The sequence below is a fragment of the Vulpes vulpes genome, chromosome 11 (genome assembly GCF_048418805.1).
Source record: "Vulpes vulpes isolate BD-2025 chromosome 11, VulVul3, whole genome shotgun sequence".
NCBI classification, from domain to species: Eukaryota; Metazoa; Chordata; class Mammalia; order Carnivora; family Canidae; genus Vulpes; species Vulpes vulpes.
Genome location: NC_132790.1, coordinates 37,301,773 through 37,325,145, shown reverse-complemented (window position 1 = coordinate 37,325,145; position 23,373 = coordinate 37,301,773). Strand labels below are relative to the sequence as shown.

The 23,373-nt window shown below is 48.7% G+C and overlaps 1 protein-coding gene and 1 non-coding gene across 2 annotated transcripts; one reads left to right on the top strand and one right to left on the bottom strand.

Moving 5' to 3' along the window:
* The first annotated feature begins 1,017 nt into the window (after positions 1 to 1,017).
* Positions 1,018 to 10,087, top strand: FZD4 (frizzled class receptor 4). The gene is made up of 2 exons (XM_026015268.2): positions 1,018 to 1,449; positions 3,616 to 10,087. The coding sequence occupies exons 1-2, from the start codon at positions 1,156 to 1,158 to the stop codon at positions 4,942 to 4,944; spliced, it is 1,623 nt and encodes a 540-aa protein (XP_025871053.2). The 5' UTR covers positions 1,018 to 1,155; the 3' UTR covers positions 4,945 to 10,087.
* An 11,567-nt stretch (positions 10,088 to 21,654) lies between these two features.
* Positions 21,655 to 21,761, bottom strand: LOC112932351 (U6 spliceosomal RNA). Its single transcript, XR_003237461.1, has one exon. It is a non-coding gene; the product is annotated as a U6 spliceosomal RNA (small nuclear RNA).
* Positions 21,762 to 23,373: the final 1,612 nt, after the last annotated feature.

Here is a 23,373-nt window from a genome sequence, read left to right as displayed (position 1 = left end):
TTAGAAACCGTGTCCCCGAGACAGGAAGGGCGGCGGGCCGAGAAGCACGGAGCGTCCCGGTCTCATTTCCTTTCGAATCCCCCTGTGGAATTTCATTTCATACGGCGAGGAAATCGGAGCGCGAGCCCGTCGGCTGGTCGGCTGCTGGGGCGCCTCCCCCTCGCGGCGGGAGCCGGGCGGCCCCGGGGCGCAGGTCGGGCCGGGCCGGGGGCGGGGGCGGGGGCGGGGCGGCTCCCACCCGAGCGAGCTCGCGGGCCAGCAGCCGCGGGGGGCGCCGTCCCAGGCTCGGGGCTCGGGGCTCGGGGCTCGGGGCTCGGGGCTCGGCGGCGCACGCACCGCCTCGGACCCTCCCAGTCTCTTTACGGACGAGGGAACTGACGCCGCGAGGCCGAGAGCGCTCGGGGGCACGCAGCCAGGATGTAAAGCCGCAGCCTGGCGCACCTAGACCCCGTGTTCTTTGTGTGCCCTTCTCGGCCTGCTGGGTGCGGAGCCGCGGGCGGGGTGACAGCCGAGGAGGGCAGGGAGGGCAGCCCACGGCTCCGGGCGCGCTTCTCACCTGGGCGGGGGGCTGGCCCGGCGGGAGCGGCGCGGCTGCACCCCCGCCCGGCCCCCGAGCGCCGCGCCCCGGGGGAGGAAAGTGGGAGCCGGGCGGCCGGGCGGGGCGCTCCGGGCGGGCGGGGGCGGGGCGGGCGGGCGGGGGCGGGGCCTGGCCCTCCCGGCGGCGGAGCGGCCCGCCCCCCGCTGCCCACGGCGCCCGGCCATTGGCGGGCTGCGCCGTCCGTCCCGCCCCGCCGCCGCCCAGCGAACCTCCAGCGCCGCCCAGGGCTCGGGCGGCGAGAGCGGCGCGGCGCGGCGCTGGGTGCTGGCGGGACCCGCCGGGACGCGGAGCGGACGCGGCGGGCGCCGGCGTGGGGGCTCGCCGCCGGCAGCATGACCCTCGCAGTCTGCCCTTCGGCCCCGGCCGCGGGCGTCTAGTACCCCGCACATCGCGCGCAGCTGCCGGAGACCCGGCCGCTGCCCCTTCTCCGCCCTTGGCGCCTTATCGCTCCCTTCCCGGGAGCCGGGAGCAGCGCGGGCAGCCGGCGCCCCGTGCAAACTGGGGGTGTCTGCCGGGCCGGCCCCCGCCACCGCCGCCGCCGCCCCCCGGCTCTGGCCATGGCCCGGCGGGGCGCAGCGCCGAGCGTCCCGGGGGCGCCCGGGGGCGTCGATCTCAGCCTGCGGCGGCTGCGGCTGCTGCTGCTGCTGCTGCTGCTCCTCGAGCCAGCGCGGGGCTTCGGGGACGAGGAGGAGCGGCGCTGCGACCCCATCCGCATCTCCATGTGCCAGAACCTGGGCTACAACGTGACCAAGATGCCCAACCTGGTGGGGCACGAGCTGCAGACAGACGCCGAGCTGCAGCTGACAACTTTCACGCCGCTCATCCAGTACGGCTGCTCCAGCCAGCTGCAGGTGGGCGCCCCCACCCCCACCCCGCCCCCACCCCGGGCGGGAGGGGACCCCTGGGGCAGGGACGCCCCAAACCAACTCCGTGGAGCCCTTGCCAAGGCAAGCCCCCTGCCCTGCCCCCTTCCTAGGCTGAGGGGTAAAAACTACCCTGGAAAAGTGATTTCCAACCCCACCCCCACTTTTCTGTCCCTTCTCAGGGACTGGAAGCCAAAACGTTGTGTAAGTCATCTGGCCCGAGAAAGAACCCACTCTTACACCCCGCCCTTCCGTTTTTCTCCCCTGCTCACCCGTGTCTGGCCAAGCCCCTAACCCCAGTGGAGCCGAGGGTTATCTCTGCCAAGGATTCTGGCCGCCGCTGCTCGGTGGGCGAGTCCCCAGCAGGGCAGCCAGCTGCAACTAAGACTTGGAAGGAGAGATAAGGAGACGGGGACGTCTCCTCCCTCGCCGACCTCCTTTCTCCCCCCATACTTGCGGGGAGGGGGTTATTAAGTGAAACTCCACTGCCTGGTTTTCTGCGGAGCGGCCCCTCCTCGCGTCGTCCCACAGGACTTTAGGGGTCATGCAGGAAGGCATGGTTGGGTGGCCTGAGATCGTTCTGATCCTCAGGGTTGAGGGCAGGTTTAGGATTTGGCGGGGAGAAAACACAGCTTGGGGAAAACGTGAGAGTGTGGTCTAGCTCCAGGAAGGTAATTTGTGTATTGGGAGATTTTTTTTTTTTTCCAACCATTAAAAATTGTAACGCTTATGTAATAATAGAGAAAATGTTCAGCCTACAGTAAGTGAAGAAATAATTAGCATATACAGGGTGATTATAGTCTCACAAAATCAACAACCGATTCATTTTTAAAAAGAAAAGGAACTGAAAGAGATTTTAAAAAGGAAAGTTAGTACTAGTTGTGTTTTGGTTGGTAAGGCTATGAGTGATTTTTAGAAATTTAGACAGGAGAGAACTTGGGGAAAAAATAGAGGGTGGTTATCCAGGCTAAAAGCTTCAGAAATCCGTGGTTCTGGTAGTAACTTCTGAGAGATAAGAAACAGGCAGGCAGTTTACTTCCTAGATCCATGTTTTTTACATAGGTCATTTTAAAAGTTGGACTGTGGCTTCAGAAAGATGGTTGGGATTAGACCTGTTGCTGCTGAAATGTCCCATTGGAGTTTTCAGAACTTTAGAACGAGGTTATAAAAGCTTAAGAAATGATCCTCTAGCTCTCAGTTTGGAAACAGCACATATCCTGACATCAGTGGCAATTTTGTTGGAGAAACAGCTTTTGCAGGGATATATATTTTTAATTACATGTATCCTGGGGAAGCAGCCAAGCTGTTTTGAAGGACAGGACTGGATCCCTTTACATGCTGGAAAATAGTTACTTGTAACTCTAGACTTCATAGACAACATCTGTAAGGAGCCAAGCCGACTGTTTATCAATGCTGGAGGAATTGAGGACAGCAACTGGACTCTCCCCTGCTGGTACTGCAGTTCCAGGGACTTAACATTTATATTTTCCTATTGTGCTTCATTATTATTTATTGAGGAAACCTGGCCAAACAAACCCCTGGTGACCAGAGACCTCAACCTGCATCCTATCCTTGGGTCTAACAGTGCCTCAATTAGGACATTTTTTGTTTCAGTATGGGACTGATTAAAAAAAAAATAATGTTAGGGGATAAAGTAGAGAAAGGAGAGAATATTAACAGAAGTGCCAGATCTACATACTTATTACATTTATTTTTATAGCGATAAAGAAATGAGGACAAAAATAAATCACCCCATCACTCAAATGACTCAGTCATTCGATTAGTCTGTTCAGCTCTTTCAAGTCAGGAGACTCAAAGTGGAGTCTTAAGGTTTATTTTCTTAAGCATTATGCAAAAAGGGATTATGTAATCTTTCGGGTCCTTTATATTTATTTATTTATGTATGTATGTATGTATGTATGTATGTATGTATGTTCTCCTGGAAGGGATTGCTAGAACCCAAAGAAGAAATTGTGCAAGCAATGGCTTTTTTAGGGCACCCTAGTCTGGGGTCAGAGTAGACAGTCAGAGTCCCCATAACTGGTTTAGAAGTCCGTATGTACTTTGCCTGGAAGCATTCAATCCCGCTTCGTGCAAGCATTTGGTCAGACTTCCAAGTCATTGTTTTCTTTGTTCATTTCATTACTTTTCCAGTTCTTCCTTTGTTCAGTCTATGTGCCAATGTGCACAGAGAAGATCAACATCCCCATAGGCCCGTGCGGCGGCATGTGTCTTTCAGTCAAGAGGCGCTGTGAACCTGTCCTGAAGGAATTTGGATTTGCCTGGCCAGAGAGCCTGAACTGCAGCAAATTCCCACCCCAGAATGACCACAACCATATGTGCATGGAAGGGCCAGGTGATGAGGAGGTGCCGTTACCTCACAAAACCCCCATCCAGCCCGGGGAAGAGTGCCATTCGGTAGGCACCAACTCGGATCAGTACATCTGGGTGAAAAGGAGCCTGAACTGTGTTCTCAAGTGTGGCTATGATGCTGGCTTATACAGTCGCTCGGCCAAGGAGTTCACGGACATCTGGATGGCCGTGTGGGCCAGCCTGTGCTTCATCTCCACCGCCTTCACAGTGCTCACCTTCCTCATCGATTCCTCTAGGTTTTCCTACCCTGAGCGCCCCATCATATTTCTCAGTATGTGCTATAATATTTATAGCATTGCTTATATTGTCAGGCTGACTGTAGGCCGGGAAAGGATATCCTGCGATTTTGAAGAGGCAGCAGAACCTGTTCTCATCCAAGAAGGACTTAAGAACACAGGATGTGCAATCATTTTCTTGCTGATGTACTTTTTTGGAATGGCCAGTTCCATCTGGTGGGTTATTCTGACACTCACTTGGTTTTTGGCAGCGGGACTCAAATGGGGTCATGAGGCCATTGAAATGCACAGCTCTTATTTCCACATCGCCGCCTGGGCCATCCCCGCAGTGAAAACCATTGTCATCTTGATTATGAGACTGGTGGACGCGGATGAACTGACTGGCCTGTGCTACGTCGGGAACCAAAACCTCGATGCCCTCACAGGCTTTGTGGTGGCCCCCCTCTTCACTTACCTGGTAATCGGAACTTTGTTCATCGCTGCGGGCTTAGTGGCCTTGTTCAAAATTCGGTCCAATCTGCAAAAGGATGGGACAAAGACTGACAAGTTGGAAAGGCTGATGGTCAAGATCGGGGTCTTCTCAGTCCTGTACACGGTGCCTGCCACCTGTGTGATTGCCTGTTACTTCTATGAAATCTCCAACTGGGCGCTCTTCCGCTATTCTGCAGATGACTCCAACATGGCCGTTGAGATGTTGAAAATTTTTATGTCTTTGCTGGTGGGCATCACCTCAGGCATGTGGATTTGGTCTGCCAAAACTCTGCACACATGGCAGAAGTGTTCTAACAGATTGGTGAATTCTGGGAAGGTAAAGAGAGAAAAGCGAGGGAACGGTTGGGTGAAGCCTGGGAAGGGCAACGAAACTGTGGTATAAGGCTACCTGGCCTCCATGCTTTCCAAGTTTTGAGGGGCGGGGTGGGGGGGGAAATGCTAGCATTTGGGCGCAAGTGCGACTAGAAGTTTCATGCAGTGAATCTCATTTCGAGCAAACTGGCAACACTTAAGTGACCCCTCTAAGCCACCGCCACCTGCCCCCCACTGCCTGGCATCATAAAAGTCATGAGTTTGCTGCAGACTTTGGAATGATCCAAAATGGAAAAGCCAGTTAGAGGCTTTCAAAGCTGTGAAAAATCAAAACATTGATCACTTTAGCAGGTCGCAGCTTGGAGCGTGGAGGTCCTGCCTAGATTCCAGGAGGGGCCGGGGCAATGCTGCTTTTCTCTGCAGAGTGAGATCTGAGCTGTGAGGAGGTAACTTGCAGGGAGAAAGATTCACTTTTTTAACCCTTAAAATCTTACATACTAACTGGGTCTCTCAGATAGCCAAGCAATCTATAAACACTGGAGACACTGGGTTCAGACAAGTGTTACAAGAGTTTTATAGTTTGGCTGATCTAACGTAAACATTTTCTCTGGTGCGCTGTCTGCTGTTTAGAACTTTGTGGATTGCTCTCCCAAGAGGTGGTGTCAGAATCTTCCAGTGCCTTTGTCATAAAACAGGATTGTTTGAAAAAACAGAAGTACTGTACAAACACACATAAGGTATCCAGTGGATTTTCCTCCTCTCTCTTCCTCTTAAATTTCATCATCCCTGTTCTGGGCTGCTGCTGTTTTGTTCATTTTACATTAATGACTCAAAATAGGTATTTTTATAGGATTTTTTTTTTTCACTGCAGCATGCCTAATGAGGAGTAAAGTCAGGGTGATTCACTTTCTGACAATCATTTAATTCAGAGGAAAATAAGATTTACCAAGTCGAGTTAACTTACCGACCCCGGAGACCTATTGCATTGAGCAATGGGGACTTAATATATTTTACTTTGTGTGATTGCATCTATGCAGACGCCAGTCTGGAAGAGCTAAAATGTTAAGTTTCTTGGCAACTTTGCATTCGCACAGATTAGCTGTGTAATTTGTGTGTGTCAATTACAATTAAAAGCACATTCTTGGACCATGACATAATAGTATACTCAACTGACTTTAAAACTATGGTCAGCTTGCATTCTCGGAATGATAGTGCCTTTCTTTCCTTTAGCATAAGAATGTTATCAGAGTCTAGTCTACTACCACAATGAAGACTTTTTTTTTCTGTTTTGTAGCAAGAACTAAGGACAGCTAATCCAACTACTTGGTGCATAATTGTTTCCTAGTAATTGGCAAAGGCTCCTTATAAGATTTCATTGGAGGCAGTGTGGCCTGGAGTATTTATATGGTGCTTAATGAATCTCCAGAATGCCAGCCAGGAGCTTGATTGGTTAGTAGGGAATAAAGTGTAGACCATATGAAATGAACTGCTAACTCTTAACACAGGTCTTAATTGCCTTTTGCAGGGGTATCCAGAGCTTTTAAAATTTATGCTTTATGTTCCTCACAATGGGGTACCCCCTAGCAGCCTCTCAAAAGTTGCAATTCTTTGAAAATTGTAACTGGACTCTCCCTTAACCTGCCGTAGGCCTCCTAATCACCAGATCTCTGGGACAAATTGTTGACGGTGTCACAGGTTGCTCTCCTTGTAACAGCATACCTACCTTTGCTTCAGCAACTACTTTGCAATGACTCACTCATTTATTTATTTGTGCCCCACCCCACCCCACCCCTTTTAAAAACAGGTAGGAAAACTCTTATCACATCTCTTTGTGGAAAAACATTTCCAGGGACTCAGATTCCTGAACTGGTGGTCAGATTCTGGAAATGCACGTGTCCTTGTCTGTCTTTTTGAGCTTTATGGCCATGGTTTGACATTTGCCTTTCTTCTTTGTTTTGGGGGGCTCTTGAGCTGTCTGAGGTGAAGATGCACATAAGGTCTGTTGTGTATTTTGGAAGGGGAAGTCCGGGGGCTCTGAGGACAGATGCTAAATGGACACAGGGTCGGGGGGAGGCCTTGGTGTGTGTGCCGAGCCCAAGTACCTTGGCTGGACTCTGGATCAGGGTTCTAGGAGCATGAGAAATGATCCTGAGAAGGACCAGTTGAACTCCATCTGAGACTGCGTCGCCTATGAAATATAAAATGTGAATTCCCTGTGCTGCTTGCAGACAGTTCCCATAGCTGGCCAGGGCCCTGGAGCATGCACCCAGGGGCAGAGCCTGCCCTTACTCACGCTCCACTCCAGTGTCTTGGGAGTTGGGCTGAGACTGCGGCCCAGGAAAGGGAAGAAGGACGGTGCAGTGGGGCACTGGCCTAGCTGTTAGATTGTTGGGCTGTGTAAGGCAATTGTGTTTGTAATGTTTCAGCAGTTGTGTGACCAAGGCAGCACCTAGCAGAGGGCCAGGCACAGAGTAGGGGCCCAATATTTGTGAATAATGAAATAATAATAAGAGTACCTGGATGAACCTATACACCCGAGTTCTGGAGCTAGTGCCTTGACAACTTCCTGGGTTCTAATTTGTCTCTTCTACAAATCTCTTGCCTTCTCAGGGGAAACGTGGCCATTGATGCAGACTGGATTAGTAGCCCTAGCGATGTCACAGGGCTGTGGGCCTTTCCTTTCACATTCCAGACAATGGGGAGTGTTTATGGTTTCAGGAAAGGAGCTTTGTGGCTGAGGTCAGTTACCAGTTACCTGAACAAGAGTCCATCACCTCTTAAGTTGGTGTTTGTTTAAAAAACCCACAAAACTCAATTATTAGCCCATTTATCAAGTGACCATTCTGGGTAAAGCCCTGTCTTGGGCACCTTAGGGGTGTCAAGGAGTACCAAACTCTGTCCTTCTCACTGACCTGGACTGAGATGCTCCTGCGTCTGCTGAATTTTGCTGTTGGTTTTAGGGAAGGAGCAGGGGGCCTCTGAATGGTCATCTGTTTCACTTGTCTCCATCCCAGAAACTGCCTCTTGGGTCCTTCTACCTTTAATGTCTCCCTCATATGCCCTGCAGAGATACCCTGCAAGTCGATTACAAGGGTTTTGACAGAATGCCTCAGCCCTGTTTTGTGACTATCTCTGTGGCAGTCCCTAGGGAAAACTGTGGAACACTGGCTAAAGGGACGTGAGCTCCCACAACCTAACATGGCGGGAGGTGGGGGGCAGGGGGAAGAGCAGGCAGTTTAGGGCTCGGGGTGTTCCATGTGACATACACAGGTGAATCTGAGGACACCTTGCTAGGGAAAAGGTTGAACTCTAGAATAAGTAGGGATGAGTGTAGCATCCTATAAAATGCTTGGCCTCCCGAGATTCTATTCGACAGGGCGCAAGGGCACCTCTGTCCACCCTCCCCTCCAGCAGACCCCTCTTTATCTTCCTTCATAAAGGCCACATTTCAGGGCCAAGGAACATGGGGTAGGTTGGAACTGGCCAGAACCATCTGGTTGAGCTACTTGGTTGATTCATATCCTCTTTCCTCCCGCTTCCTGATCTCTGATATGGCTTCTGAGCTGGCAGCTTGCTCAGGGTCCTGAAACCAGAGAAGGGGTGACACTGTTTATTTCCCCTGAGATGCTCTCTGACTTTCCCCAGTCACTCCCTCACCTGCAGAATCAGATCAAACCCAGAGTCAGGGAATATTCTGTGTTTAGGTTCTGAATTGTGACTACCAGCACCCTGAGCTTGTCTTCTCTGTCCCCCCACCCCTACCCCCAACCCTACCCCCAGCCTCCTGGTCACTGAATTCAGGCTTTACTGTGTTAGCAACCAAGCTGGGATCTGAGGACATAGAGGAGCTCGACAGCCTTAGCCCTGGGGGGCAGAGTCAATTCCCAGGGACGTCACCCCACTGGTGCAGTCTGTGGCTTCTGGTGAAGTGGCCACAGCTCAGTTAGGAGAGCCACAGAGCACAGACTTTGGAAGGAGCCCCCAGGATCAAGCTACATCCTGCATTTCACTCTGTAATGGGAGAGATTGGAGTGAGTTGCCTTTCCAGCCAATTATGTCGAGGCACTGGACTCTAACGGTTCCTCGTGTTCTTTTATCTATTTGGGTTCAGAGTCTTTGTCTGGGTTTTTATGATGTCTGGCACAGGACCCAGGTTATCATTTTTCCTCTGGGCCCAGGTCATAGATCTTGGAAACTCCTAGAAGAGCATTTTGCTCCTACTGAGGATCAGATACCAGAGCCTTAAATAATGGATTTTGTTTTACCGGGTCCTGGTCAGAGCTCTCTGCGCTTGCCTCTCACCATGCGCATGTGCGGTAGTGGCACGCTGGCGGTCACCAAGCGGGAAGTGAACCCTGACCCTCCCCAACAGGCCTCTTCCCCTTGCTCAGCCCATTTGCCCTGTAGCAGCCTGTTCCTGTTTCTGATTTACCTTATTTCCCTTCTTCTTCTCTGCACCAGCAAATTCCCAGTATTTGCCCAGGCAGTTCACAGAGGGCCTGTCTGGGGTCCTCTGTGAGCTTTGTCTCCCAGGCTGACATGGCTCCTTGGTCTCCTGCAATATTCAGTGTATGACCACTGTCATCCCAGAAGGCTTCTGAGAAGAGGGGCAGGAGCAGCTCTGCTCCCCAAAGACTGGTCCATCTTCTCCCCCAGAACATGCTCTTCTCTGTGTCCTGCTCATGGGCTTGGGCCCCAGCTCAGTTGTGTACTTCTGGAGGGGAGGCTGCTCTCTAGCTCTCTCCCAGCGGGGCATCTAGGTGGTTCTGAATTTCTTCCTACCTCACAGGGTTGTTGTGAGACTTCGAAGGTCTGAGGATGAGAGGCCCCTCGTGCTCTTTGTAGGAAAAGTAGAATAAACATCCAGCATCATTTGTAACAAGAAGAATGGAACTCAGCCTGTGCGGGCAGCAGGTAGGCTGGCGCTCTGGGGCCTGTCCTTGGATCCCCGTGCCATCCTGCAGCTCCAGCCACTTTGAGGCCCACCTGGGGGGCTTTCAGATGTTCGACATAGAGGTACCAGGCCAACCCATGCTACACATGCCCTAATGAATTGCTGACCATCAAAGGAAATGGACCCTGCTTTTAAGGATGTACAAACGTATGTCTGCATTGATGTCTGTACTGTAAATTTCTAATTTATCACTGTACAAAAAAAATAAACTTTGCTATTTAATTTTTGTATTAAAGGAAAATAAAGTTTTGTTTATTAACTGGTCTGAGATTTTGGCATATTCCTGGAGGGGCATGGTAGCTCCCAGGAAGCACGCATTCCCAGAAGTGAGAAATAGAGAATCTGGTTTGTGGGGCAGACTGAGAGCCTCTTTCTGAGGGCCTCTTTGTTTCTTTTTTGCTGGTGCCATTTTTCCCCTCTGGGATTTTCTCCTGGGTCACCAAACCCCCGAGGTCCAAGGTCAACAGAATTTATCACTATTGTGGTCATCAGTATCTCTCAAATGGTCACATGATGCTTTGGAGGTAACCGTAGTTCCCAAGCTGTCGACCCGTGACTCCTCTTTTTGGCATTTCCTATATGTGTGGCCGTTTTTTAATATACTTTCCAAGCACCTTTGACTCAATCTGGTGGCCTGAAAAAGTTTTTCCTATCACTGCTAGAGCTTCAGGAGTCTTTAAAAGGGGTAAGGGGGCCGTTTTGTTTTGTTTTGTTTTACATTTTCATTAAAACAATTTTTTTTCTGTCTATACAATGGTCGTTTTTGTGTAATAGATATGGGAGCATGTCATTTCAGTCAGCCAGGATAATGACTTCTTTAGTTAATTTTATAAATTGGGTGGTCTATGTCTCCATATCCAGAAAAGTCATCAGACAAAGCAAATTCAAAGCCATTATCAGGACATTGTCATGGGAGCAAATAATAAGGACCACACAGGGGGAAGAGGAACCCCTGCCATTGGAGATGCCCGCTGATGTCACAGACAACATCAGCCCTCTTGAGGGTTTGCCTTTAAATTACCTTCCGTACCCTCGTTTCACCTGAATACCACCCTGTTGGGTATAAGTAAAAAGCCCAGGGAAGAAGGATCTGTAATACTATTCTTCACTGCAGATTGCTATTGTACTTTTATCTCACACCATAAATGAAGGGAGGTATTTAAATTCTCTTCCCTGTAAGACAGGCTGTATTCCTCATTTCGTGACCTACTCATTAAGTAGTTATGAAGTTAAAGAAAAGTCAACACAATCTGGAATGAATTCATAATTGTACTTGTAAAAACACTTTCCATATAGAAAATACTTTTATATGTACGTGATTGCATCTTATTCTCGTGGCGTCTCTCAAGTAAGCAGGGCAGGCATTGTCTTCCTTAAGGAAGAACTGAAACTTTGGGCTAGCGACTTGCCCAGGGAGGTAGCAGGTTGGACAGCCTGGTCTTCTCATGCCTAGCCCATGGATTTTTCTTGTTTTACACGCATTGGTGAGTCGAACTCTGTTCACCCAAAAGACATGTTGAAGTCCAACCCCTCTTGTACCTGTGAGTGTGAACTCATTTGGGAATAAGGTCTTTGCAGACATAATCCAGTTAAAATGAGCTCATGCTACATTCAGGTGGGCTCTCCTTTGATGACTGGTGGCCTTATAATAAGAGGGCAATTTGGACAGAGACACTGAAAGGAGAGATGACCTTGTGAAGGCAGAGGCAGAGGTGAGGGTGATGCAGCTGCTGGCTAGGCCGGAAACCCCAAGGATTGTCAGCACCTGCCAAAAGCTAGGAGAGAAGCAAGAAAGATTCTCCCCTGAGCCTCCAACAGCAGCCGGCCCTGCTGACACCTTGACTGCGGGCCCCTAGCCTCGGAAACTACACGAGGATACATATCTGTGTCTGAAGCCACCCAGTTTGAGGCCATTTGTTAAGGCAGCCCTAGGAAACTAAAACATACTCTATTCCTCTGATTCCTTCAACTACTGCAAACAGTTTGGTGGGAATGGGTAAATGTTTTGGCAGGCGACTCTCTCAGTGATGAGACCTGGCCATGAGCTTCTGTTGTTTAAGGATTATGTAGCATAAATCACTCGGGTAAGTTTCTTTATCTGCACACTGGACACCTCTAAAATCAACCCCATGATCCCTGACACTCAACTGACTTGAACTGGTCTTGGCTGGTCTCCCGCCCACCCACCCCCAATGGGAGCTCTGTGTGCAGGGCCAGGACCTTGACTGGAATGTGGCCCAAGGGTTTTTAGCATTTCTGTCCTGAGAACTGATTTTTTTCTTTCCCATTTTAGCTTTCACATGCAATCATAATTTTAAAGTTGAGCTCACTCTTGACTAAAGAGGTCAGCCTGGGCTTCCTGTCTTCAGAGGTTCTGTGAACAGAAACAAACCGCACTTGGAGAAGGCTGTCGTCCTCTCCTCTGCCTGCCTTCTCTGTGCAGCAGGGTTGGAGGAATGGGAGCATCTCGCTAAATGTGAAAATGTTGGACATGCAAAGGTATATTCCAAAAGGCTCTCAAAACTGGGCCTTGGCCCCACCTGAAGTTCCTTCTCAGCTCATTCCCAGGCTAAGAAAACCTAGGCATTCACCTGCCCTCACACAAAGGATTCCAATGTCTCACTCCCAGGAGAGGGAATAAAAATGAAAATTTATTACATTTCACATCAGTAGCCTCCACATGGTTTCCTATAAGCACCTGATCCTGTTTTCACCCAAGGGCATGCTTAATCTCCCTGCAAGCCCACCTTATCAGCACCTTTTTCTTGAAGAGATGAAGCGATTGGCTATCGAAATTTTCTAAAATGCCCAAGGGTTGCATCATTTCACATGACATGAGGCAAATGGGTCGAGTATAAAGCCATGAGATGGAACTGATAAATCACATAGAACAATTTGTCCATGCTTTGCCTCTCACTCCCTTGCTTTTTCGTAGGTGTTTCCTTTGCCTAGAAGGCCCTGTCCTCTCTCTTCAGTGAGGAGAGTCCTGTCTGTTCTTTATTTAAGACAAGTCTGAGATCATCTCCTCTGGGAAGACTTCCTTGACTCTCCTCCTTACACTTCTGGCTTTTCCTTCTTACCATAGGTGAGCTTAAGCCTCGGATGCTTCCAACTCTGGGAGCCTTCATGCACTGTTTGTGATGGTCCATTTGTGTGTCCATCTCCCTAATGGACTGATGTCCGTGAGGACGATCCTGGGTGCCCAAAGGTGACTGCCTGTGTGCCTTCAGGGCCTGGCACTTTCTGTGCATGAATTTCAGGAATGTCTGGAAAGAAGGCAGGAGGGAGGCAGGGCTTTACCTTGTTAGGTAGGAGATCTGGGGTGGGGTGAGGTTTGGTGACACCGTAACCAGCATAGGAAAGAAATGGAAGCTAACAATAACAGCTATCACATAGGTCGGACTTTCTGGAAAGATGCTCTGGTAAAATTCTCCAAGAAAATTCTCTAGTCTCAAAGACAGGTTTGAGAATGCTCACCCACCCACTGTGTTGCTTATTGTTAGTTGTCTTTCTTCCCTTCTCTTTTCCTCCTGTTCCTCCCCAACAACATTTACTGGGAGCCTCCTGCTTGTACAGTACTGGGCCAGGCGGGGGAAGGGAGAGACGGGGGGCTTGTAAAAGGCTGTGAAAGACAAGGTCCAACTCAGAGCGCAGATGACAAAACAGAGAAAGAATTCAGCTGTTATTAACAAGCTTAAAACTCCAAACCTGGAAAAACAAATCCTCTACTGCTTAGTAAATATTTGTTGAGTAGCTGAATGAGGGCGCATCACGCACCAGCCACTGTCCTGGGAGGGCACTGTAGGCGGCGGCAAGACAAATAAGATAGGACGCCTCCCTCCAGGAGTTCATCGGCTGCACCCGTCCCCCTCTATCCCTAGCCCCTCAGGGATCGCTGCTACTAGCGCATTTCCTATGTAATTTCTCCCTAGCGGAGTCCCGGGACCTTGCTCGTTTCACTGGGAAAGAAGAGCTTCTGAGTACCGAGGACAACGGAAAACGCTCTTCAGCTGCTGTCATCTCCTCATTCCATCTTGAAGACGCCACTTCTGCCTCAATAGGTGGACGTGTAGGGAGGCAGGGGGAACAGGAGGGAGGAAGGAAGGGGTGCGTCCCAGAGACCACCACTCCTTGAAGATTTGGTCTGCTCATCACAACCACCTGGTGATTTCAGTGTGGAAAAAACAAAAAATAAAACGTACTCACCAGCAGCGCCTGGGTGGCTCAGTCGGGTAAGCGTCTGCCTTGGGCTCAGGTCATGACACCAGGATCCTGGGGTCGAGCTCCCCATCAGGCTCCCTGCTCAGCGAGGAGTCTGCCCCCCCCACTCTGCCCCCTACACCCCACCCTGATCATGCTCGCTCGCTCGTTCTCTCTCAAATAGATAAAATCTTGAGGAAACGAAACAAAAACATACTCATGATGTGCCCCTGAAGGTTTCGAATCATCAGAACGGCTAAGCACCTCCACCTGAGCCTCTTTTCTAGCGGCCTCTCTAGTCTCAAAGGCAGGTGAGAATGATCCCCCACCCACGGTGTTGTTTATTGTTAGTTGTCTTTCTTGCCTTCTTTTTCCTCCTGCTCCTCGGCAACAACATTGCTGGGAGCCTCCTGCCTGAGCGGTACTGGGCCAGGCAGGGGAAGGGAGAGATGTGTTAATTTGTAATATTTGCTCTGAGCGGACGGTTGTGTAGGTGGGTCCGCCTTGTGTCCTCTGGGCCCCATCCCCTTGCTTCTCTCACATCATCGTTCTATAAATCCAGAGACTATTCTGTAGAAGCTTAAAAAAGCATGTGCTCCATCCCTATTTCCCCGTCAACTTGCTGAGAGTGGCCTGTTGGGGGTGCAGGTGGCCAGTCACTCAGCAAAACTGGAACCTGAGATTCTTGGAGTAGTAGGAGGGAAGGTGGCCTGAGGCCAAGTTATGAAAGGCCTGGGAGGTTGTGCTGTCTCCTGGGCCGGGCATGGTGTGAGGCTGGGAGGGCTCGCGTCCACGTTGCCATCGCACACAGCTCACCCTGGCTAGGGGTGAGCCGCAGGGACTGCGGGGCAGACAGGGCACCACAGAGGCAGGCTGACCTGTTTGGACGAGAAACCACGAAGGCCCAAATGAAGGTGGTTGCAGAGGGATGGAAAGGCTGGGGCGATTTTCAGAGAAACAACTAGCTGCGTCCCCCCCCCACCCCGCGCCCAGGCCTGTTCAATGAGCCGAATCTTTGCTCTCCGTGCTGGGGGTGTTTCAAGGCCAGAAGCCTTCTGTTTGCTCTGCGCACCTGATACAGCACACTCCCTGCATGGCAAGCCACAGAGAAATGACGACTCTACAAAAGGGCTTCAGCAATTTGCAAAAACACTGACCAAGCAGCCCTGGGGAGCTGGGCTTTTCCTTGAATGAGCCTCCCTCCCTGGAAGTGCGCGGCTCAGCATGACACCATTTGCTGGTGGCTGGAAGGGACAGGGAGCTTGTGAGGAGAGGGTAGTATTTGGTTGTTTGTGCCCCACCACCTCTTCTGGATTCAGAGTTTCCCAGCAAGACACACTTCCTAGAATAGCTGATACAAATTCCATAGTAAGGTCTGAATTTAGTACAAACTTAATCCCAGTGGTGTCTTCCATCTAGATTTTATTTCTTGACACAGTTTTCTTTGCCGGCTGCTGTTATCAGGAAAAGTTTGCACTGCCTAACCAGATCCACGGAAAAAGATATCACGAGCGCACACATTTTTCCTAGTCCTCTTCCTTTTAAATGAGAAATACTGTATAACATTTTCCATAAGTAAAAGAACCACTTCCTAGCTTTTTTTTTTTGGGTCTTTTCTTCTTTTTTTTTTTTTCAAACAACAGACCTTCCTTTTGGATTTACATCAGCATTTAGCTAACTTCCTGAACACTTCACCCATTTCCTGAACTTATTCTGAGGAAGGAAAAACATCCTCCTTCAGAAATAAATGCAAATAATCGCAGAGATTATTTTTATTAAATAAATAGTGCAAATGCAATGGAATTTCCTGCACGACGTTCGTTCACCAATGGGCATTTCAACAGAAATCTGCAGCGATCCTGTAGGGACCATCTTATTCACAGGTAGTCTGAGGAATTATAGCCATTATGTAGCCACTCAAGAGATGAGTCCTGAACATTGGCAATTTATGTTCTTGTTCAAAGCTTTTTTGCTGAGAAATCTGAACGCTAGGGGGATTTGTTTTCTTTAGGTCTGCAATTTCGAAGCTTTCTTTTAAAACGGGGTTCTCGTGACACCTGGCGGTGGACCCGGGAAGAACATCTTCAGCGGAACCCCCGCTCCACGGAGGGTCCCAGTCACTCGGTTTCCTTGTGGCTTCTACATTTGCTTGGGAAAAAACACACTCCTTCCAAGGACTTCTTAGCCCAGGAATCCTGAGACGTAGTGACAAGGAAACAGCAACCCTTGTGCGTTTCTGGAGATATTCTCTTCTCTTGATTATTTCTTCAGAGGCAACCTACCACCTAAGGCTTAACTGGTTCAATCTTAACAATGAATGAAAAATGGGAGATGCTGCAGAGGAAACCCATCACCATATCCAGCTGGGATCAGGTTTTTACGTTTTTTAATTTTTAAAATGCAGGGACTTTCTCTGTGAGAAGGCCTCCTCCCATTCAGTCATCTTGAGTGCAGCAGAACCGTACCCTTCTGGCGAATTAATCTCATCGGCATCTTAGAGCTATATTCTAGGCTGGCTGCCCGTCATTCATAAATGCTTTCCAGGGCCCTTATGTTCTCCAGTGTTTAGCAGCAGTTGATTTTTATGGGGAGAGGTGCCAGGGATCTGAGAGAGGCTTCTTGCCCCTCATCCCTACCCCACCCCCGCCCGCCAGAAGTCCATGCGGAACAGATGGGATATCTGCCCTCCTTTTAGTGTCCCCAAGAAGAGACTCCTTCATCTGTCACCCAGGCTGACACTCTTCCGTAGGTTCAAGGCCCCAGATTCTGGCCCCTTGCACCATCAACTCCCACCTCTTCCTTAGACATAGCCTATGTTCTAACCAATCCCACCCACTTCCAACTCCCCATGTACCTCAGGCTGCTTCATCCTTCTCTGGCTTCCTTTTCTTTGTTTGTTTGTTTATTTATTCATGAGAGACACAGCCAGAGGGAGAAGGAGGCTCCCTGTGGGGAGCCCGATGTGGGACTCGATCCCTGGACCCTGGGATCAAGACCTGAACCAAAAGCAGATGCTCAACCACTGACCCACCCAGGTGCCTCCTTCTCTGCCTTCCCATGTGCTGGTCCCCTCAACGAGAAGACCCAGTGCCCCTTCTTCAAGACTGTGTTGTAGGAGTTTACTTTCTTGGGAGCCTGGTATGATCCAAGCAAGCAGAGCCAATAGTGTCCTTCTGTATGTCACCTCTCAACCTAGCTCCAATTTTAGTATATGCTGCCGAAGTGAGCACTCAACCTAGCTCCAGACGTCTGCAATTACACACGTTCTATTATATTCTGTTGTTTAGGTGCATCTCTCCCCCCAGATGTCTGTGAGCTTCTCAAGGACACAAACTGCTCTTATACCCAAAACCTTGGCTTGTCAGGTGCTCCCCAAGTGTTCACCAACGTCGTGACATCAGCCATTTGTAGTGTTAGACTGTGCCATTTGGCTACAGTGTTTTGAACGGAGCACACTGGGAGCCAGGGGACTATTTCAAGGGGGAGTTAACAATCAGAGGAGTGAGTCTTTGAAAACCTCCAGAGGCTTTTATTATCCCAAATGACCTTGGCCTTCACCCCCTCTGAGGAATAAGATGGTTTCCTAAAAATATTCTCTACATTTCTGCCTAGGTCTAATGTAGGCTCTATAATTGCAGAAGCTCTGATCTATATTGGGGTTTTAAAAAATCTGGGGTCAATGCAGGGAGTCTGTAATTGTATGCAAAATTCTTTATGTACATGTGTCCTTTTTCCGGGGAGATGGTTCCTATTTTCATTGTTGGTTCTATGGTTTCAGGACCTTAAATACCACTGATTCAGGATTGCTGACCAAAAGGGCAATCTCAATCTCTACAGGGTCCATAGGCGCTGACGTCTTCTTGAGTGCTTCAGGGGAGAAGCTTATAAACCGCATATGCAAAATCGTGTTGCTTTTTCCCCACTGCCCTTCATCAGAGCACACCCACAGGTCCCCTCTACAGTATGACAAGAGAGGCTTATAAGAGGCTTCGGCTGTGTCCTATTTGTGCTGCCTTAATGAGCCCCTGAAATTCTAAATGGGAGGTGAGGGTGTGGCCAGACCCCATCAGCCCAAGACCATCTATCTTTCCCCACACAAAAAGTTTTCCTTCTCAGGGAGAGCTACTGCACATAGCCTGCAACTTCTGCTGAAGCGATCCATGTTGAGCCCTCTGGGTGACATCAAAAAGTGTACATGAAGCATGACTACTGAAAAATTCTGTCACTGTGCTCTGAGCCTGCCAATTACTAGCATGTTTTTGCTCCTTGCTGGGAGATGCCATCTGCAAAGTAAATTGTAGCTAGTGGGGCAAACGTCATGGGTGTGTGACCTGGACACGTGTTCAGGGTCCCATGCTTAGAAAGGCCTTCTGCTTTCTTCCATGCTCTATTGTACTATCGTGAACTCCTTTTTTTTTTATTTAATTAATTTATTTATTTATGAGAGACATAGGAAGAGGGAGAAGCAGGCTCCCTGGGGGAATCACGCCCTGAGTCAAAGGCAGACGTTCAACCTCTGAGCCATCCAGACGTCCTCTGCCTTGAAATTCTTAATAGTTTATCAACAAGAGACCCCATATTTTTGCTTGGCACTGTTTCTACAAATTGTGCTGCTGGTCCTGAGTTGTTATACACCTGAAGCAGTAGCCCTGAGTGGAAAGAACACAGCCTTGAAGTTGATAAGGGATTCAAATCCTAGTTCTGTAACTTCCCAGCTGTGTGAGCTTGAGCAGGTTACTTCACCTCTCTGAGCTTCAGTGTTCTTATATCTAAAATATCCAAAATGGTGATCATAATATCTAACTTTTACAACTATTGGAGCAATTAAACACTATGTAATGTAATCATTGGTAACAGTTTATATACTAACAACTATTATTTGAAAATAACTGGGATCCCTGGGTGGCACAGCGGTTTAGCGCCTGCCTTTGGCCCAGGGCGCGATCCTGGAGACCAGGGATCGAATCCCACGTCGGGCTCCCGGTGCATGGGGCCTGCTTCTCCCTCTGCCTATGTCTCTGCCTCTGTGTGTGTGTGTGTGACTATCATAAATAAATAAAAATTAAAAAAAAAATAACCAAGTCAAGAAAGAATAAGATACATTAGTGGGAAAGGCAGATCGAAACAAAACAAATAAGAAAGCCACACACACACAGACTTTAAAGCTCGGTCAACCTGTTTCCACCTCTGTCCTTCCATTGCACTTTGCACAGAGTACCAGTAGAATGCTTAAAAATATTATATCATTATTAATTTCCTTTGTTATGCATATTTTCCCCCATTAAACTTTGAGATCCCTTGAGACCTCAAGGGTCTGTCTAGCCTTTAAAAAAGATTTTCAATTCCTTGCACAAGGCCTGCCACAAAGTAGATGTTTAATAAGTATTTGTGGAAAGAATAGACTCATTCATTATGCCATTTTATAGTCAAGGAAGTGAGGCCCAGAGACGTGAGGTGAGTTGCCCAAGCTCACAAAGCTTGTCCTTGGCAAAGCTAGAACTGGAGCCCCCTTTGTTTGTTTTGGAGGGATTGCCTGGGGGCCCCGTGTGGATGCAGCCCTTAGAGCCATTAGACACAGTCTTTATTGCTTGCTGCGTTGCAGTTATCAGATTACCTGGTAAATGTCCAAGCCTTTTGCGTAAGTATGTATTTATTTATTTGGAGTCAAAAATCAGAGGGGAGTCAAAAATCTAGCCCCTGAGCTAGAATATACTGGAGTCTATCCCAGAGAACTTCTGGAGAAAGCAATCCATCAGATAGATCACCTTTACTGAGCTGGAGGGTAGCTCAGGCTCCCTGTCCCCTTCCCCAAGCGCTCCCATTCATGAGTTCCCTTCAGTGAGGCTGATGCCCTGAAAGTGATTGATTACCTGCTGCTATCTTGGGGACCTGAGAGTGACCTTCTGGATACATTTGTAAGAAACCAGCTTGGAAACAAAAACAAAAGCTTGAAGGCATCCACTGGTTGGCCTGAGATAAGGGGACCTTAGAGCCCTTTTTCATTAGCCTGGCAAAACAATCTAAACAATAAAAATCCATAAGAAAATATTCTGCTTCCAGGGACTTAAAAGACACTCACGCTTCACCCATCCCGTCAACATGAGACCATCTCGATGTAGGAAAAACAAGTGTGTCTGTGGGAGGAGAGGAAGGGAGGAAAGGAGAGGAGATACAGAGAAAAGGAGGAGGGAGGAGAGGTAGAAAATCAGGGAAAAGGTGAAGAGATAGCAAAAGACAGAGACTGCAAATACTTGGACAGTGGGTGATGTGGGACAAATGTTCACCTGCAGAATCCCAGGAGGCTAGATCAAGTCATCAGCATGCATCCATGCGAGTCCATTTGTTAAGCCCGACTGATGCACTAATGATGCTTGTGCAGGCAGGAGGGGCTTGTGGGGTGCAGTGGAAGGGTCTGGGTTTGAGTTTTCACTCGGACGCTAATTTGTTGTGTGAACACGGACCCGTTCCTTCAAGCCCTGCTCTCAGTTTTCTCATCCCGAAGTGGGGGAAACCAATGCAAGAGAACATATGAAAGTAATTTGAGAAAACAGAGTGTGAGACAAGCAAACACAGTCTCGCATTTACACTCAAGCCGGATCCATTCCTCTTAAATCAAAACAGGCTTCAAGCGCCTCCAGCCCTGCTTCTCGAGGGCTCAGCAAAGTTGTCTTCCTTGTGTTTTTTAAATACATACACGCATGCATGTATGTATGTATACAGAGTCCCACGATGTCGTCATGTCATTATGCACTCATTCCAAATCACGGATACAACTTGGAAGTCACACTATAAGAAGAAAAAGGCACACGGGTTAGCCACCGTGGTCAACCCGCGGATTCAAGTGGAAAGGGCAGGGCTGCTTAGCAGCAGTCTGGTCCAGAGGCTGGTTCTGCCCCCTTGTGCCCCTTACCCGACAACCACCGGCAAGGTTCTCGGCCTCACCCAGCCTCACTCTTTCCACTTGGGAGCGGAACACCCTCCTCCCGGTGCTGTGGCCACAAGGGCAACTGCCGAGCCCAGCTCCCGGCATCTATTAGAGGTTCTGCCCCTGCGGCCCCTCGCTGTACCCTCAGCCCTAGAATGGACTGGATGGAAAACATGCAGATCTTTTCATTCTCCCATCCTCTTCTTCACTCTTCTCTCCGCATCCCCACTTCCACATATTCAGCTGCCCCCAAAGAAAAACCTTGGATCTCAGTGTCCAAGAAACCGCTTGAGAACATTTCTATGAAGGCATGAAATGGAAAATGAAACCACTATTCTATGATTGTGTGTCTGGCATGTCAGCAATGAAAACCAACTCAGGTAACTTACAAAGAGGGGAATTTATTGAAGGGGTATTGGAGGATAGAAATGGGTAGAAATTAAGGGAAATTATTTTTTTAAAAAAACTAAATTCAATGACTTGACATATGATGTATTATTGGTTTCAGAGATAGAGGTCAGTGATTCATCTGTCTTATATAACAGCTCATCCCATCACGTGCCCTCCTCAATGCCCATCACCCAGTTACCCCATCCCCCTCCCCTCCTCCCCTCCAGTGACCCTCAGTTTGTTTGCTATAATTAAGAGTCTCTTTCAGTTTGCCTTCCTTTCTGATTTCATCTTGTTTTATTTTTTCCTCCAAAAATATGGAATGCTTCACGAATTTGCATGTCATCCTTAAGCAGGAGCCATGCTAATCTTCTCTGTATCGTTCCAATTTTAGTATATGTGCTGCCAAAACGAGCACAATTAAGGAAGATTCTTGTGCTAGGCAGGAAGCAGTGGGGGGTACAGTGAAAAACATAGGTTCGAGTTTTGGCTTGGTTGATAATTTTTTGTGTGAATATGGACACGTCATTTTAAGTCCTAGGACTCTGTTTTCCAATCCAGAAGTGGCAAGTCAGAGGGCAAGGCCAAGGGAGTCACAGTAATGGTGTCTTGGCAGGAGTATGTGGTCAGCATGCCAACTTTTGAACAAATGACTTTTGCTACTTTTGAACAAATGACTTCCAGCTGTCTCCATGGATAACCACCAACTATATCCATATTCTTATATTGCTCTCCTGAGGCTCCCAGTTCAAGGGAAGACCACTGGGTGGGGTAAGCCCAAGTCAGTTGCCTATCATCAGACTTTGCCAAGGCCAAGGGTGTGTGTGTATGTGTGAGTGTGCGTGGGTGTGGGTGAGAGAGAGGAGTAAGGAGGGGGGGTAGAGAAAGAGAGAGAGAGAGAGAGATCCTGTCTACTTTCAATGTGGAAGATGGGTTCTACCTCACACCAGGAGAAACTACAACAAAAATCAATCCTTAGAAAGAGAGGAGGATCAGGTGACACATACTAGATAATAAAAATATGACAAATGTCTGCTGCAGCTCTGAAGAGGATCTTCAGTCCTCTTCTGGAGGTCATGGAATCTAATCTAAGGCCCGCCCTGACTTGTGCAGGGACGTCTCCTTTTCACAGACAAAGGGCCCAAGGGGTGTTTAGCATCCTTTGGTGTGGATAGCAAGGATCCAGCTGTGTCTGCTCATTCAAAGTGGTTTTGGGGGAGAGAAATCAACAAGAAATGCAAGCAAATAACTAGGGATTTATTAACATTCAAAAAAAGCATGTAAAAAAAGTTGCATTCAGTTAAATAGTAGCCAGCTATTTGGTTGGCTTTTGACTGGTTTTCCCCACAGCTGTTTCCCTAAACCTGTCTACACTCAGAGGCAGATGCTTCAAGCAGCCCACGTGTGTTTCCCACATACTCTCAGCTCCCAGCGAACTCTCTTGAATGCTGGGTGGCCGTGTCACTGATCGTTATGGTCCCTGCCTCAGGAACTGACAGCCTGCTTCCTTTTCTCTGTATCCTTCAAACCCTAATTATTCAAAAAAATAAATTCAAGACTCAAGCCCAGGAGCTAAATACATTTTTTTGTTGTTGTTTTTAGTAGAAAATTATCCTTGGCAAAGGCAGCTTTGTACCCCCCCCCCCACTGCTTTATTATTTTTAAAATTTTTTTGAAGATTTTATTTTCAAGTAACCTCTCCACCCAATGTGGGGCTCGAACCTTACAGCCCTGAGATCAAGAGTTGCATGAGCCCCAGCCTGAGCCAGCCAGGCGCCACCACTGCTTTATTTTTCCATCAGGATTAAGGATTCTGATGAATCTCAGCAGCCCCTGGATCCCTTTCCTGCCAAATGGTGTCAGATCAGCAAGAAGATCATGATTAACAGCCCCAAGTCCTTCATTGCAAATAAACAGGACTGCCTCTGGCAATCAGATGTCCCATGTTCACCTCCAGAATTTGATAAGGGTTAAGTTTGACTAATTCCTCACTTTGAATAGGGCTTCACAGTATGTATAGAGCTTTACCG